Below are 16,779 nucleotides of genomic sequence, written 5' to 3'. Positions count from 1 at the left end.
TCTGTCCCAAAAATAAATAAAAAACGTTGAAAAAAAAATTTTGAAAAAAAAAAAAAAAGACAAAAGTCCTTCAAATTCCTCCAATCAGTACTCTATCTATAAATATTTTCAATATGTTCTTGTGGTGTATTTCAACTATGGTGGAAGTGATAAAGAAGATGATATAGAGAGAATATGATTGATATTAACAAGTCTTTTCCCAGCTATTACCTAAGCAAAAGCTAAATATAAAAAAATAAGGAAAAATATATCATGATTACTGGTTCTGAAAATGAAATATAGAATGATGAAAGGTGAACAGTATTAGTGCTTTCACTGCTTTAGTTGCAGGTAAATATGATGGAAAAAGGGGAGTACCTGCTTATTTGGTGAGTATAATTCTTGGGGGGGCATAAACTTAGATGCTTCCTGATCTTATCAATTTCCTAAATTATATACCTATATACAATCTATATCGATGAATAGTATTCAGGAATCTGAAACTGGGTTTTCCCAACCAGAAGATAGCCATTTCATAGATTTAAGTGTGAAGACTCAAGAGGAGATTCTTAGATTATGAAATCCCTCTGCTAATGTCAATTATGCCCATCCCATATTGTTTTCCAATAACCAATGATACTTTAAAATGAATTATACAGGGGCTCCTGGGTGGCTCAGTTGAACATCCGACTTCTGCTCAGGTCATTATCTCATGGTGTGTGGGTTTCAGCCCTGAGTTGGGCTCTGTGCTGACAGCTTGGAGCCTGAGCCCGCTTCCGATTCTGTGTCTCCCTCACTCTCTGCCTCTTCCTCACTTATGCTCTCAAAAATAAACATTAAAAATTTTTTTTAATGAATTGTACATAATCAGGGGCTTGCATCTCAAATATTTCATTTTATGGTCTACGATCAGTTAAGGTAATTTCAGTTTCCTCTGCAATTACAAGTTGCAGAAAAGACAGAATTTTTAAAGCTGAACTACTTCAACACTGACTTTTTACTTTGTGCTATAAGTAGTTGTATAACAGTTCTTGCATTTGGAGCAGGCATGGAGTTCTTAGTGACAATGAATCAATGTTAAACATACAACCCAACTGCAATCTGGACCGCCCCTCACCGCCCCCCCACCCAAGACCTCTGGATCTCTACCCTGAACTCTAAAGACCATTAGATTTATTTATTAATGGTGAAGTTTTTACTTTCCCTAACTCCTCAATTCATAAAAAGTAATCAAACACAAACATCACTCTCTCCTTTATGCCAAGAATGAAAATGCTACTTTTGCTTTTTGCTGTTTGCTTTATCTTCCCAATTCCATTTCATCTTCTTCGAACCCAACTGTAATAGAGCATCGTTTAGTAAAATACTGAAAAAATCTTGAGAATTTTCTCTTCTTCAATCCCACTCAATTTTTAGTCTCTCCATAGCATTCTAGTTCTTCTGAGACCTGATATTCTTTGCTATTTTCTACTCTCAAAGTTTACCTTCCAATAAGGGTAGCTTACCAGTAATTTACATTTCAGTGCTAATATAAGTCTACCAGTTATGTCTTAAAGGAAAACATACACATTCATTTTTTTCTAATTTTAGGATATAATTCCATCAACAGGAAGAGAGGAGAGTTAGCAGATTAGATCTGAAAAAAGAGCAGAAAGAAGAGATCTTATCAATGTTTCCTGACTCTGTACCATACAGGCTGCCTTTTACTCTATTCAGGAAACAAGGTCCAGCCTTATGATTCATCTTCTTATTGAATAAAGGATTATGTACTATGATTTTTTTTCCTAATCAGCCTGTAGTACCAAAGTATGGGGGAGGCAGAATTCATTACAAAGCTTATTAATTTAATTCTTTTTGCAATGCTAGGTGGTTTGATTACTCTAATATGAAATTAAGCCATCTTGCTTGGTATTTTATAAACATGTTATGCTAAATATAGTAAACAATGAGAATCAATATGCTAAGAAATTTAAAAGTATGTAATCTGCTTAACTACACCAGTTATTAGCTATTCAGTACTCATTCTTTGACTATGAGATTCTTTTGAAAATATGATGAATATTGTAGTTCTCCTTTGCAAACAAAGCATAAACACTTAAACATAAGATTCCATGTAATGTTTTACTTCAGAAATTAATTTCATTCTTTTGAATCAAATATAAACAGAATTTTAAAAAATTATTTCCTTTTTTACTTCTAGGATATTTTTGTAAAATTAATAAATTTTTACTAAAATAATATAAAACTTGTGTAAGTAATTTTAATTTTGTTCAGTTGTTCATTTTAATGGGAAGACGGTTGTCAGTTTAAATAAAAATACTTTGTAAAGTGATATTTAACAGGGAAAATTATATGCTGTCTATGATATTGAATTAATCCTGAATTTTTATCTTAATGGAATCCTTCAAATATAGTAAGTATTAAGAAATGGAGTCGGCACTCTCATAGCTAACATTTACAGACAAGGAAATGTTTGAGTCAAAGAACTCCAAATTCTTCCAAAGTTTTTGAGTTTTTTTCACATGGCATCACTTACATTGCTTATGAATGAACAAATTATTTTTGTAAGGTCTCATTCAAGAAAAGTTGATGTGCCATGCATATTTCAGTGAAGTTCTTCAAAAGAATGCCTGGAAAGCCAACAAATTTTCTTGTAATAGAGAAAAACATATTTATTCTTAATTCTTGATATAATCTCATGGCAAGCTGGATATTCAAAGTCCTACATTTTGAATGTTGATGAAATTGACTACTTAGACACAATTTCAGAGCTGTTAGAAGGATTTCTAGCCAATGCATGCCAGGAAAAAGAACAATGATCACAATAACGTGTGGTGTTTCCTCTCACCAAAAAAGTAGCAAGAGCGGATACATTGCTGAAAATAAAATACTCTATTTAATAAAGAGAAATGTATTTTTTCCTTTGTGTATTTCTTGACAAAGAAGCTCTATCAATGACCAACTCGTTGCCTCTTGACATGAAGTCCACCATTCATTGGCCTGCTTTGTGATACCAGACCTGGACTCAAACCTTTCTCCTTTGTCATGAGAGGATGCTGGATGAACATGACGGAAGGAAGAGGCTTCTCTTCCCACTTCCAGTATGCTTAATTTCTTTCTCCTATAGTGCAGCTGCCATGGGCCACTCAGTGGCACTCAACCTCCAGCAAGTTTTGTTGCCAGTCTCAGTCTTAAATTTCCTGCACCTCATTCGTTCCATCTGTGGACCAGTTCTGGCACGCGGCAATCTGGGGAACTTCTCATCCAGGAGGCCTATTCATATGCTCTCCAGAGTTCTGAAACCACCCTTGGGGAAGGGATCCCCCCTCCAAATTTATTCCTTTTTTGAGGTCTCTCCTTCAGCCTTAGTGCAATTTGGAGTTCTGTCTTACCCTCTTTTGGTAATCTCTATTACCAGTTACTAAGTCTTCATATTCAGTATTCCCTGTTCAAATTACCAGTGTGGTTTCTGTTTCCTAACTGATATAGAAACACGTAAGTATTTTGAAGATACTGAAAACTCAGAAGCGTCTAAAAGTGGTTCATAAAATATGACATATAATGAGGAAAGTCAGGAGCTGGCTGAACCAAAAAAGTGTTGGCAGTTTTATCTGTTTATACACTGAAGTGAAATTCATCTATAACATATTGCAAAATATGAAAAATCCTAGCACCTATGAAGTGGATAATATCATTTGCAAACTCACTGTTTAAATTTATTTTCTCTCATTTAAGACAACAAACACTAACCTCAAAAAAATTAAAACAAAATAAAAATGCATTCTCTGCCCAAAGCCAATGAGACTATTTCCATTGATTAAATAAAGGTTTGTTTTTGTTTGTTTTTCCTCAATCATTCGTGGATTTTTTTTATGTGATAAGAAACCTTGTGGAGTGCTCTCTAATGAGGGAAAATAGATAACTCAAGTGTATAGAGCACTTATTCCTGAAAGTCTGTATTAAAGTTTTAATCATCAGTCTGCTTTTCACAAAAAGATCCTACTGAAGAAAAGATAAAGCTGCTTGTATCTTTACCCTGAGGCACTTAAGACCACTGCCAAGGCAGAAGCAGCATCACTTTGTGTTATCACATTTTTGTGCCATACATTCAATGACAAAAACAAAAAAATAAAGTCAAAGAGTTCAATGACTTTAATAAACTTTTTTCCATAAAATATTTCAAACTATTCTAGTTCCAATAAAACAAAGAGAGAAATTCATAATACTAAAACCAATGTATTTTCAATTTACTTTCTAACAGCTATTCAAGGTAAATAGCATAATATTTCAGCTGGAAATGAGACATTTAGTACAATAGAATCCCACGAATCCCCTGTTACATTTTGTTTAAAACAAATCTTAATATAATTTAGTAATAAACTTTTTTTCATACACATATCTCAAAATGGTAAGAGAATTCAAAGTATTTTTTTTTTCTGTCTGGTTCACAGATATCTGTAGACTTTTCCTCTAGTACCAAGAAACTGAGAAATAAATTCAACTATAAAAAAGTGGCGAAATACATGTATATTTTAGAAATGTGAAAATAACATTTGTACTGCTTGTCAAAAGACTTGGATTTGAGCACTAACTACATTACTATTATGTGACCTTGAGCAGGTGACGTGCTTTTGCTCAGGTCACCTTCTTAAAATCTTTCTATTCTTATCCATTACTCTCAGGACAAAGGGAAAAAAATCCTCATTAACCTGGTTAATAAGGCTTTTGGCTCTCTACTCATATCACTGTGCTAACCCCACACCCTCATTTGATTAATATATTTCTCCCTGACAGAACTAAACTCCACGAGAATAGGGACTGTGTCTATGGTAATGAATATATTCCTAAAGGTTTTTTTTTGTAACATGAACATTTTAAATAGTAGGGAGATGATACCAAAAGCTAGGGAAGACCTGTTTGTTCCCTCCACTTTCAGAATGTAAATTACTTCTGCTATGTGTATGAGCAAAACTTCAGACAAGGAAGAGAAATTTAATGCATAGCTCAGAGGGTCTTTAAAGGAGTTGATGTGATGTAACAGACTCTGTAGAGAAAACAATATGGACAGTGGGAAGTGGACCTCAAGATGCTAGCTTAGGATAAGAGGCGAAGAAATTTTAGTCCATTAAAATCTAAATACATTAAAATCTTGGTTTGCAAGGAGAATTCATTCCAGAAACAAGCTTGTAATCCAAAGCACTTGTATATCAAAATGAATTTCCCTACAAGAAATAATGGAAACTCAGATGATTCATTCCACAACCCAAAAAGATTCGTATAAAAATGATTACAATACTGTAATACAAAATAATAAAGAAACAACAGATGTTGGCTAGTATGTGGAGAAATGGGAACCCTCTTACACTGTTGGTGAGAATGCAAACTGGTACAGCCAGTCTGGAAAACAGTGTGGAAGTTCCAAAAATTAAAAATAGAACTACTGTACAACCCAGCAATAGCACTACTAGCAATTTATCCAAAGGATACAGGAGTGCTGATTCATAGGGGCACATATACCCCAATGTTTACAGCAGAGCTATCAACAATAGCCAAATTATGGAAAGAGCCTAAATGTCCATCAACTGATGAATGGATAAAGAAGATGTGGTTTCTGTGTATTATGGAATAACATATAGAATAATATATTCTATTGCCATTCCAATAATATATTCCATATATTCATTGCTTGGCAATGAGAAATCTTGCCATTTGCAACAATGTGGATGGAAATGGAGGGTATTATGCTAAATGAAGTCAGTCAGTCAGAGAAAGACAAGTATCATATGTTTTTACTCTTATGTGGAGTTTGAGAAACGTAATAGAAGACCATGGGGGAAGGGAAGGGGAAAAATAGTTTCAAACAGAGGGAGGCAAACCATAAGAGACTCTTAAATACAGAGAACAAACTGAGGATTTATGATGGGGGCTTGGGAGAGCGTAGAATGGATGATGGGCATTGAGGAGGGCACTCGTTGGGATGAGCACTGGGTGTTGTAAGAAAGGGATGAATCATGGGAATCTACTCCCGAAGCCAAGAGCACACTGTATACATTGTATGTAAGCTAACTTGACAATAAATTATATTATAAAAAAAAAGAAAAAGAAACAATTAACCTGCACTTACCTTTGAAAACCTTCATGGCGGATGTCAGGAAGACAAAAGAGAAGAAGGTTATTGTGTAGGATGACTTTCACTATCGCTAGCAGAATCACTGCTATCTTTTGGCTCAATGGAATCTTTTTCTGCATGGGGGCCATTGTGTACACTTGCATGGATGTTGACTATAGTAAACTAGTAATAAATTATTGTCATATACTGTATTTAATGTAACTGGCAATAAGGCAGCAGAGGAAAGGGTCTATATCTGCAGGCAGCCTGACCTAGAATGAAGCACAGTATTCCTAAGGTTACTCTTGTATGGAAAAGCAAAGGACTGTCCATAGGTGCTTTGAAGTGACAAAAAATACACTAGCGCCAGTTGTGGGCACCTTCCAATGTTCTGAAAAATCACTGATTTCTGCCAAGCACTGTGGCCAGAGACTGAGCATGTGAGAATGGGAGACAATCATCCACAATCCTGCAGTGAATGAGTAAGTAAGTGAGTGAGTGAGTGAGTGAGAGAGGAAGAGAAGAGAAGAGAAGAGAAGAGAAGAGAAGAGAAGAGAAGAGAAGAGAAGAGAAGAGAAGAGAAGAACCACTGGATCAGTTGTGATCATGTGACATTCAGCATCACATATTACTCATATTGCAAAACATTGTTTATCAAATTAAAATTTATTACAAATGTTTGCTCATCTTGTGGGACACTCATAGAAGAAGTTATTCACAGTTCAAGGCTTTACTGTAATTATAAATAATTTGATTCAAGTTAGCCATAGGGTAAAAGGAAAGCGTTAGCAGTACAATCTCTAAAAATGCAGAGTAACAGAAACCTTCAGGAGAAACATGAAGTGCAAGACACTTCAAGATAGTCTTTAGAAGATTGAAAAGGGAGAGAACAATCTGAAAGCAGAGTCAAGATGCAGTATTTTGCCATTAGTATTTTACTCTTTTGTCAAGAATTACATTTCATCATAAATACTTTTCTTTGGAGAAGATCCTTGCTATATAATATGCTATATAATATGTTTTCAATATCCTGAAATTCCAATATAAATTTTTCTCAGGACCTAATACACGAAGGATACCATGAAGTACTGAAATGCCAATAAAAAGTTGAAGAAATCTTAACTCTGTTTTGTGATAGCATTCTCACAATTAAAGAAAAAAAAATAGCAGTCACTCCCTAACCCTCTGAAACATTTACAGTTGACTCATTTCTGTATTGGCTCTCCTACTTTGTCACAATATAGTCCTTAGGGAACTTAATGGTCCTGGTAATCTATACATCATAATAGTTCACTATATTGAAAGCATATCGTGATCAGACCTGTGAGAAGAAAGTGACATAAAACGAGGGTAAGAGATAATCCCTAACATTTCAGGGATCAGCCAAATCATTCAGGTTTCAAGGGTTCGAATACGCTGGGACATGCTATATAATCCCCTTAAGGACATACAAGACATGTAATTTTGCTTTGTACTTCTTACAACTGATAAAGACACACACTGCTTGCAGGCTCAATGTATATTGGAGGCAGCATAAAGTTGCTTTGTAGACACTACTTTGGTACAATTTTAGCTTGACTCACACAGGATTTCCAGTTTTCAATAAATTCTTGTACTAAGTCCAGTTTTGAGTGCAAGCTTCCCTGCTACTCAGACTATATAAACCAGGAAAAGCAGAAAGAGAGGTATGGATGATACATAAGAACATTTTGGGGACGCCTGGGTAGCTCAGTTAAGCATTTGACTTCAGCTCAGGTCATGATCTTGTAATTTGTGGGTTTGAGCCCTGCATCAGGCTCTGTGCTGACAGCTCAGAACCTGGAGCCTGCTTCACACTCTGTGTCTCCCTCTCTCTTTGTCTCTCTCTTTGCTCATGCTCTGTCTCTCTCTCTCTCTCAAAAATAAATATTAAAAAAATAAAAAAAAAGAACATTTGGTAAATCTTTTGGTAAAGTCACTTAGAAGAATGACAATACTAACCCCTAGGATCCTAGAAAAGAAGCCCTGCATCCTGCAGCAGAGAACTACACACTGACTGAAAAGCAAATCCTAGCATGCTACAGGACCTTATCAGAGACTGAGTTCCTAACCACGGGTTCTCAAGTGACTATGACACTAACACTGCTCATCATGAACAAGTATTAACAAGTCACTATTTCTAGCTGTCAAGGCAGCAAGCCCTCATGTATTGTAACCAGTACATCTGGGAACGGGATGAAATAGGTATAAAAGCATAAATAATCAGCACCATGAAATAGTCCAGAATTCTATATTACTTATTTCTGTTTCATCAATGCCTTTACTTCAGATCAATGTTATGGCTTTATAGAAGGGTTTCTATAGGTAGTTTGACTCTATCTTGATGCAAGCCAAAAAATGGACTACTGTGGCATTCTAGCCCACTCAGATGACTCTAACGGAAACTGCTGAGGGAAAATTCTGTTCCTGGGAAGAGCCAGAAACATTTCATTCAATTATCAAATTTGGGATGGAGGATTGGTCCTAAGTAAAAATAAATATGAATTCCTGGACAGTGAAAAATAGTTTTGCTTGTTTGTTTAGGGGTTTTGAAAGATCAAAATTGGAAAACGTGGGAGAGAAAAATGAGGACAGATCTATGGGAGTAAGCACAAAATGTGTGGATTTCTGCATTTCATATCAATGCCCATCTGAGACCAAAACCATGGAATCCCTTTTATCAAGGTTAGTTCCCAATACCTGATCAGCAGAAAGGACTGATCCAGAAAACCTGTTAAGGTGTCATTCCTCTGTAAGACCACATCCATTTAGTGGCAAGTCAACTACATTACACCCCTTCCTCCAAGCAGGGCATAGTGATTTGTCCTTATTGGGACTGACTCTTACTCCAGATATAGGTTTTCCTTCTCTGCCTGGGATCCCTCGTCTAGGACATTATCCTAGGAGTATGCTTTCATTAGCTTCTTAAACAGATAAAATAAAAAATGATAAATATTTTCTTAAAAATAAATATTTTTTGAAAGAAGTTTCTTTATATTTAGATTTGATTTAGAGACACTAATTCTTTGTCAACACTGATTCTCTCTAATCAATAAAAGACCCATGCCTCCCTATATCTTTTATTCCTTTCATATTTTCACTGTTTTAAAATTTTCATCATGTGAGACCTGTGAATTTATGATTAAATTTTTCCAGATACTTTATATTTTATCTTTTGTTTCTGCTCTGAGTGGAAACTGTCCTTCATTGTATTTTATTTGCAATTTTATAAAGTTCTTCTCATTAGGGGCATTTGGTTGGCTGAGTCAGGAGAGCATGCAACTCTCAATCTCGAGGTCATGAGTTCGAGCCCTACATTGGACATGGAGCCTACTTAAAGTTTGCTCATTAAAATGCATTTTTAAAATTATTTTGAAAATCATACTTTTACCAAATATTCAAGATATAAATGCATAGAAAGTAAAACTTTAAAATATTTCCTAAACTTACTATTATGTGTATAGTAAATATATTTCGCCAGAGCTTATACTTTTAAAAATATTTACATTAGTGATTCACGTTAACTCCCTTTTATACATTTCTTTACCCATATCATTTTCTTTCCAGTCTAGAAATTGTATTACTAAGACATTTTAAAACTTCTTTCATAAGTTTGTCCATATTTTTGTCTTGGTTTATAAAAATGTACACAAAATTATTTTATCAATATCTGTTTTCTTTTGACATGTTTTATAATCTCACACATATTCAGATACAAAAAGTTAATATACAAAAATAATTGTAATAATTGAATATATTCCATTACATCAAAAAATTATATTGCTTCACTCTCAAATTCATAGATATGTAAGTTTTTTCCAGTATCACCTCTTTCAATCAATGCTGCAATACCACTGTTCATGCATCACTAGGTATGTGAACATTTTACTAGGGTTTACACACACACACACACACACACACACACACACACACACACACACACAGTGCCTATGTGCTAAGTGATAGGGAAACTTATTTTCAATTTCCTTCTTTAAAGAGGACCACTTGAAACACATCTACATTGCATCTTTTGAAAATCTAGAAAACTTAATATGTAAAATATAGTTGGAAAGACTGGTGACATATTTTTAGGGAGAAAGAAAAGATTTGTCATGGAAAAGAAATGACATCACCTTCAAATATTTGAAAAACCATCATGTTGAAGTGAGAATATTTTGTTCTATTAAACTACTAATGGTAGAACCACTTGTGCACTTTAACAATAGATGGAACTGTCTTGGGAAGTAGGGAGCTCCTTATGATTAGAGGAAATCACTCTGATTTATTTTATTCTGAGAGAGGGAGAGTGAGCGAGCATTGGGAAGAGAGGCAGAGAGAGAGAATCTTAAGCAGGTTCCATGCTCAGTGTGGAGTCTGATGTGGGGCTTGATCCCACAACCTGGAATCATGACCTGACTGAAATCAAGAGTTGGATTCTCCACTGGCTGAGACACCCAGGCACCCCAAAACTGATTATTTTAACAGAAAGTTCATGGTTGAAAAACCAATTGCTGGCTGGTTGTCGGTGAAAATCTAATAATATTTTGCTTTCCTAGGTACCAAATAGTTGGTTAAAACAAAACACACCTTTTTTTCTTTTCCCTTTCAGGAAAGGTAATTTTGTAAAACATAATTACTCCCACTGCAGGGTGACAACAGATTTCTAACAGTAATTTCTCACTTCCCCAGTGAAATGAGTTTCTTAGAATGAGGAAGAAGGCTTTATATTGCCTTAACTTAGGAGACTGTAATTGTATGGTCCAGGAGCAGAGGAGGAGCCTCACTACCTCAGGGCACAGCCTGAAGGGCTTGCTTCTGCTCAGCTTAGTGCAGAGACCAAGTTAAAATGCCTCAAGAATATATTGCACATATTTTCTGTATGAAGACTCAGAAGAAAGTGGGAAGCTAAGAAACTAACTGTGGGACACAAAATTTGGAGAAAATAAGGAAGAACTAAAGGACTAGGAGAAATCATTAAAGTGTAAATCACATGCATTTGATCATTGTGTTTAGACTAACTGATTTGTAAATTGTCTTCTAGATGCAAAATCAACAACTGGAAGATAGCAAAGGAAAGGTTATTGTGGTCTCAAACTGGAAACTCTACCTAGAAGAGGGAAATGCCTGCTCTCCACTTCTTTGTTAATTTCCCTCTGCATTGGCTTAAGGTAGCTCTGATTAACAGGGTCAGCATCTGATAAACAAAGGGAAGTATGCCATAACCATTATCTGTCCTTTCTCTGCTCCTCTCATGCTTTCTATTCAGAGAATATTTAGCCATTTGTTAAGCAATTATTTATTGACCAAAGGAATAGATATACAAAGTAGGTAAGTAAGGGTTAACCCTTATTGCTTTTTGCTGCTAGGCTTACAGGTAATCAACTATTATAAGACAAAATAATGAAAAGAAAAATTATGCATGTTTAACAGTTTTATAGTTCTACTGAGATGCTTTTAGATGAGTACTGATGCAACATCATTTTCTAATTTTTTTTTAATGTTTGTTAATTTTTTAGGGAAATAGGGTGCTAATGAGGTAAGGGCAAAGAGAGAGGGAGACACAGAATCTGAAGCAGCCTCCAGACTCTGAGCTGTCAGCACAGACCCCAATGCAGGGCTTGAACTCAGGAACTGCAGGGTCATGACCTAAGCTGAAGTGGCACACTCAATCGACTGAGCCACCCAGGTGCTCCTGATGTAATATCATCTTCTATATATCAAACTTTATATTACATCAGGAATGGGGAATTCTCTGTTTATTTTGTGATCTGAAAACATTTTATCTCTGAAGTATACTAGCAATGAAAAAGTGAATGACTCATTAATGGAGAAGATTCTGGGTGTTCTGTGCATAGTACAAGGAATTCTGGATGACTTGTATAAACTTCACATTTCCATATTATAACTCTGCACTTAAGAATTTTATAGATGGGAGCGCTTGGGTGGCTCAGTCGGTTGGGTGTCTGACTTTGGTCAGGTCATGATCTCACCGTCTGTAAGTTCAGGCCCTACATCGGGCTCTGTGCTGACAGCTCAGAGCCTGGAGCCTGCTTGAGATTCTGTGTGTCCCTCTCTCTCTCTGCCCCTCCCCCACTCACGCTCTGTCTCTGTCTCTGAAAAGTAAATAAAAAACCTTAAAAAAATTAAAAAAAAAGGCTTTTATAGATGAAAAAAGCCTTGGAAATAGTCTAGTTCTATCTTCTAAGGTCAGTCACACAACTAGTAAGTGGTGTATATTATTTACCTTTTCTTTTTTAAAATATTTTTTTATGTTTTATTTTGAGAGAGAGAAAGAGAGAGCACAAGCAGGGGGAGGCAGACAGAGAGGGAGAGAGAGAATTAGAAACAGGCTCCACAGTGTCAGCATAGAGCCTGATGTGTGGCTCGAACCCACAAACTGTAAGATCATGAACTGAGCCACTCAGGTGCCCTATTATTTATCTTTTGTAATGGGGATCTACCTTAAGTATTAAGAAGAAAATGAGGTATAACACTGAACCTGGTTTATTCCACTTGGATTAAGAAAATCAGTAAATTAGACTAGAAAGGATTTTCTAGTTGGTTCCTGTATTTTGGAAAATGACAAATCTTATCATTCATTAGATATTAGAAACATGGAATTTACAGAAAATTTCATTTTCAGAAAATCTTTTTTCAAAGATAAAATGATCTTTAAAATTTGTATTAATACCACTAACTTCATCTAACATGTGTTAACATGAAGCTCTCCCCATCTCTTCCTCCTCCTCCACCTCCTCCTCCTTCCTTTCACTTTTTATTGTTATCTTACCAAATTAACATAATATTTGGCAGGCTTTACACAATGACTCAAACACTGTAAGAAGTTCCTCATGGCATCACCTTAAATATTTTAATCTTACATTTTTTAAAAATTATTAACTGTAGTTCTTTGGGATTTTAGGTCTTAGGTCTTTAGGTCTTTTTCCTTTCTAATGTTTATTTTCCTCCTACTCTACACTTTACATTGTAAATATATGATCAGACATGTGAGCACTGTCTCCATCTTTCCACATGGAGATAAAAGTCCCATAATAGAAGTTCATATGAAGGTCAGTTCATGCCTTATTCGTCTGTGTATATTCTTGAGTAATTTAAGTTTTGGCATTCTTAAAACTAGATATCGTAATTCAACTGCAAAGATGGAAACCTGCGAAAGGGTAGGATTTAGTGCTTCAGCAACCGTAATGAAAACTTGTAACAGTTTAAACATTTTTAAATTGATATGTTTACCTGTATAATTTTGCTTTTAAAGTTTTAAATATTTATTATATTAGATATATGTATATATCATGGGAAAATACAGAGTACCAAGCTTCAATCAATATAATGACAAATAAATGTCTACTGTGTGCTGTTGGGTACATAGGACTAAAGCCAAAAATGATTCCTGAACCACTGGAGGTTATGCAGGATTTTCTTCTGGCTACATGGTGTCCAAAAAAACAAAAACAAAAAAAACCAAAAAACAAACAAACAAACAAAAAAACCCACAAAAACAAAAACAAAACAAAAAACAAAAACCAAAAAAACCAAAACCCATCCAAGAGGCATTTACATACTAAACTTTACTCTTTTGACGTTTTTTTTGTTTTTTTTTTTTTTAAATTTATTTTTGGGACAGAGAGAGACAGAGCATGAACGGGGGAGGGGCAGAGAGAGAGGGAGACACAGAATCGGAAACAGGCTCCAGGCTCCGAGCCATCAGCCCAGAGCCTGACGCGGGGCTCGAACTCACGGACTGCGAGATCGTGACCTGGCTGAAGTCGGACGCTTAACCGACTGTGCCACCCAGGCGCCCCAAAACTTTACTCTTTTGAAAATCCATCATGCACTCAAAATGCACCATGTATAGTTATATGGAATATTTGAAAAAGGATGGTTTCTGAAAAGTGTCACAGATTTTGCTGAATCCAGGTATGTAAGATGTGTTTAAGAAAAGACAAAAAGCGGGGTCAGAATAAATTGAAAACATACTGGTGGTTCATGCAAAATCGATCTGTATGTGACAGAAGGTAGACTTTGATAAACTACTGTTAAAAGGATGAAAGAAACATTTTTAATCTTTACAGAAACTTTCAGAGTATAAACAGTGCCTCTTCTTTCCATAAATAATATGGCAAACTGCTTCCATTAAGCTTCTGAAAACACTGTCAAGCAATGTTTTGATGTTTATGACTCTCAATTTCAAGCATATGAATCTAGTCCACTTAGCCTTTCTTTCAGGGCTAATTGCATCCATGCTTTGCTCCTGAGGTACCATTCCCACCTTCATTTTTATTGTTCCTTAGCATACCCTCCCCCAGCCAGGCCATTCAACAGATGGCTTCATGAATATGTCTTTCATACTTTTACCTTTAAATCTTTCTTCCTGTTATTCCTTTTGTATGAAACAGACTTCTCCTTCAGTTTTCACTGCCAAATTCCAAATTTTTAAGAGGTTTTAGCTTAAATTTTATCTATTTCATGACACCTTATCTCACCATTCTGGCATAATTTCTTTCATCTTACTCTAATATTTGTTATATTAATGTATCATTTGCATTTGTTTGTTTTAGACTTAATATTTTTATTTTTTAATATGTGTATCTTATCTACCAAATCATGATAGGATCCACAACGTACCTTTTTTTTCATACTTTACTTTCCATAGCCATCACAGATGTTAAATATTAGTCAACTGATTATTAATAGTTTCATTAAATTGATGTTTAATTGAAATCTTATATTTTTTTGTCTATATACTAGATATAATGCAACAACTGTTATATTTTTTCTGATTTTCTTTTACTTAGGTAACAGGAGAGTGGCTATATGGCTCACACAAATGAATCAGTGGTATCTGAGTTTGTGCTTCTGGGACTGTCTAACTCTTGGGAACTTCAGCTTTTCTTTTTTGCCATCTTCTCTTTAGTGTATGTGACATCAGTGCTGGGCAACATCATGATTATTGTCATAATTTCCTCTGACTCACATTTGAACTCTCCTATGTACTTCCTACTCAGTAACCTTTCTTTTATTGATATCTGCCAATCTAATTTTGCCACCCCCAAGATGCTTGCGGACTTCTTTGTTGAGCATAAGACTATCTCCTTTGAGGGCTGCATGGCCCAGATATTCCTTCTTCACAGTTTTGTTGGGAGTGAGATGATGTTGCTTGTAGCTATGGCATATGACAGATTTATAGCCATCTGTAGGCCCCTACATTATAGCACAATTATGAATCGGAGACTATGTATAATTTTCGTATTTATTTCCTGGGCTGTGGGTATTCTTCATTCTGTGAGTCACTTGGCTTTTACAGTGGATTTGCCATTCTGTGGCCCCAATGAGGTAGATAGCTTCTTTTGTGACCTTCCCCTAGTGATAGAGCTGGCTTGTATGGATACTTATGAAATGGAAATTATGACCCTAACTAACAGTGGCCTGATATCATTGGGCTGTTTTCTGGCTTTAAATATTTCCTACACCATCATTTTGATCACTGTTCGTCGCCGGTCCTCCAGTGGGTCATCCAAGGCACTTTCTACATTAACTGCTCACATCACAGTGGTGATTCTTTTCTTTGGGCCTTGCATTTACTTCTATATATGGCCTTTCAGCAGACTTTCTGTGGATAAGTTCCTTTCTGTGTTCTACACTGTTTGTACGCCCCTGTTGAATCCCATCATCTACTCTTTAAGGAATGAAGATGTTAAATCAGCCATGCGAAAGCTGAGAAACCGTCATGTGAATTCCTGGAAAAACTAGGGATGATCATGAAGGAACATAATCCTGAATGGGAATGAAGAGACTCTACTGGATCACAGCATCATGCCGATTATCTTTGCTAATGATATGGGTTACTGAATTATGGAATTGGAGTTTTGTACTAAGTGCAAGGGTATTGTATAAAATCAGTTCCTGGTTTAATACTGAATATAATTTTAACCCATTTGCCATTGCTTATGATTCTAAAGTATAAATTATCTTGAAAATATTTGATAATCCTTTTAAATATTTATAAACTTAGACACTCTAATCTACATAAAATGCTACTCATGTTACTAAACTTATGATTCTCTTCAACCCGAACACATGACATTTTTATAGCTTGCAAACGAAATATATAAGCAAACTGAGCTTCTGATACCTTCAACTTATTAATAGCATTTTTCCATATATTGACATAGTAGAAAGAAATGTGTTTTACAACACAGATTTAACCTCATTAATGTATGTTTGTTAGTTTATATTTTCTTTCCATACTGACTATTTTGGTCATTCATAATTTGGTTGTATAGACAGTTGATTCCTGAACAACATGGGTTTGAAGTGTATGGGCCCAATCATATGTTAATTTTTAAAAATAAATACAGTATAATACTGTAAATTTATTTTTTATGATTTTCTTAATAACTCTTTTCTTAAACTTACTTTATTGTAAGAATACAGCACATAATATGTATAACATATAAAATACGTGCTAATTGACTGTTCCTGTTACAGGTAAGTCTTCCGATCAAACTTAGGAGTTCAGTTTTGAGGGAGTCAAAAGTTATACCTGGATTTTCAACTATGCATGGGGTTGGTGCCTCATAATACCCCCATTGCTCAAGGATCAACTGTATTTGGTTATTTATAATTTTCCCTATCTAGTAATAGGTTACAGTAAA

General features: G+C 35.3%; 1 protein-coding gene across 1 annotated transcript; it reads left to right on the top strand.

Annotated features, from left to right (window-relative positions):
• The first annotated feature begins 14,938 nt into the window (after window positions 1-14,938).
• Window positions 14,939-15,874, top strand: LOC131518195 (olfactory receptor 4K1). Its single transcript, XM_058740789.1, has one exon. The coding sequence runs from the start codon at window positions 14,939-14,941 to the stop codon at window positions 15,872-15,874; it is 936 nt and encodes a 311-aa protein (XP_058596772.1).
• The last annotated feature ends 905 nt before the right edge of the window (window positions 15,875-16,779 follow it).

Source organism: Neofelis nebulosa, chromosome 7, assembly GCF_028018385.1.
Source record: "Neofelis nebulosa isolate mNeoNeb1 chromosome 7, mNeoNeb1.pri, whole genome shotgun sequence".
Classification (NCBI taxonomy): Eukaryota; Metazoa; Chordata; class Mammalia; order Carnivora; family Felidae; genus Neofelis; species Neofelis nebulosa.
This window is presented reverse-complemented; position numbering and strand designations above follow the sequence as displayed.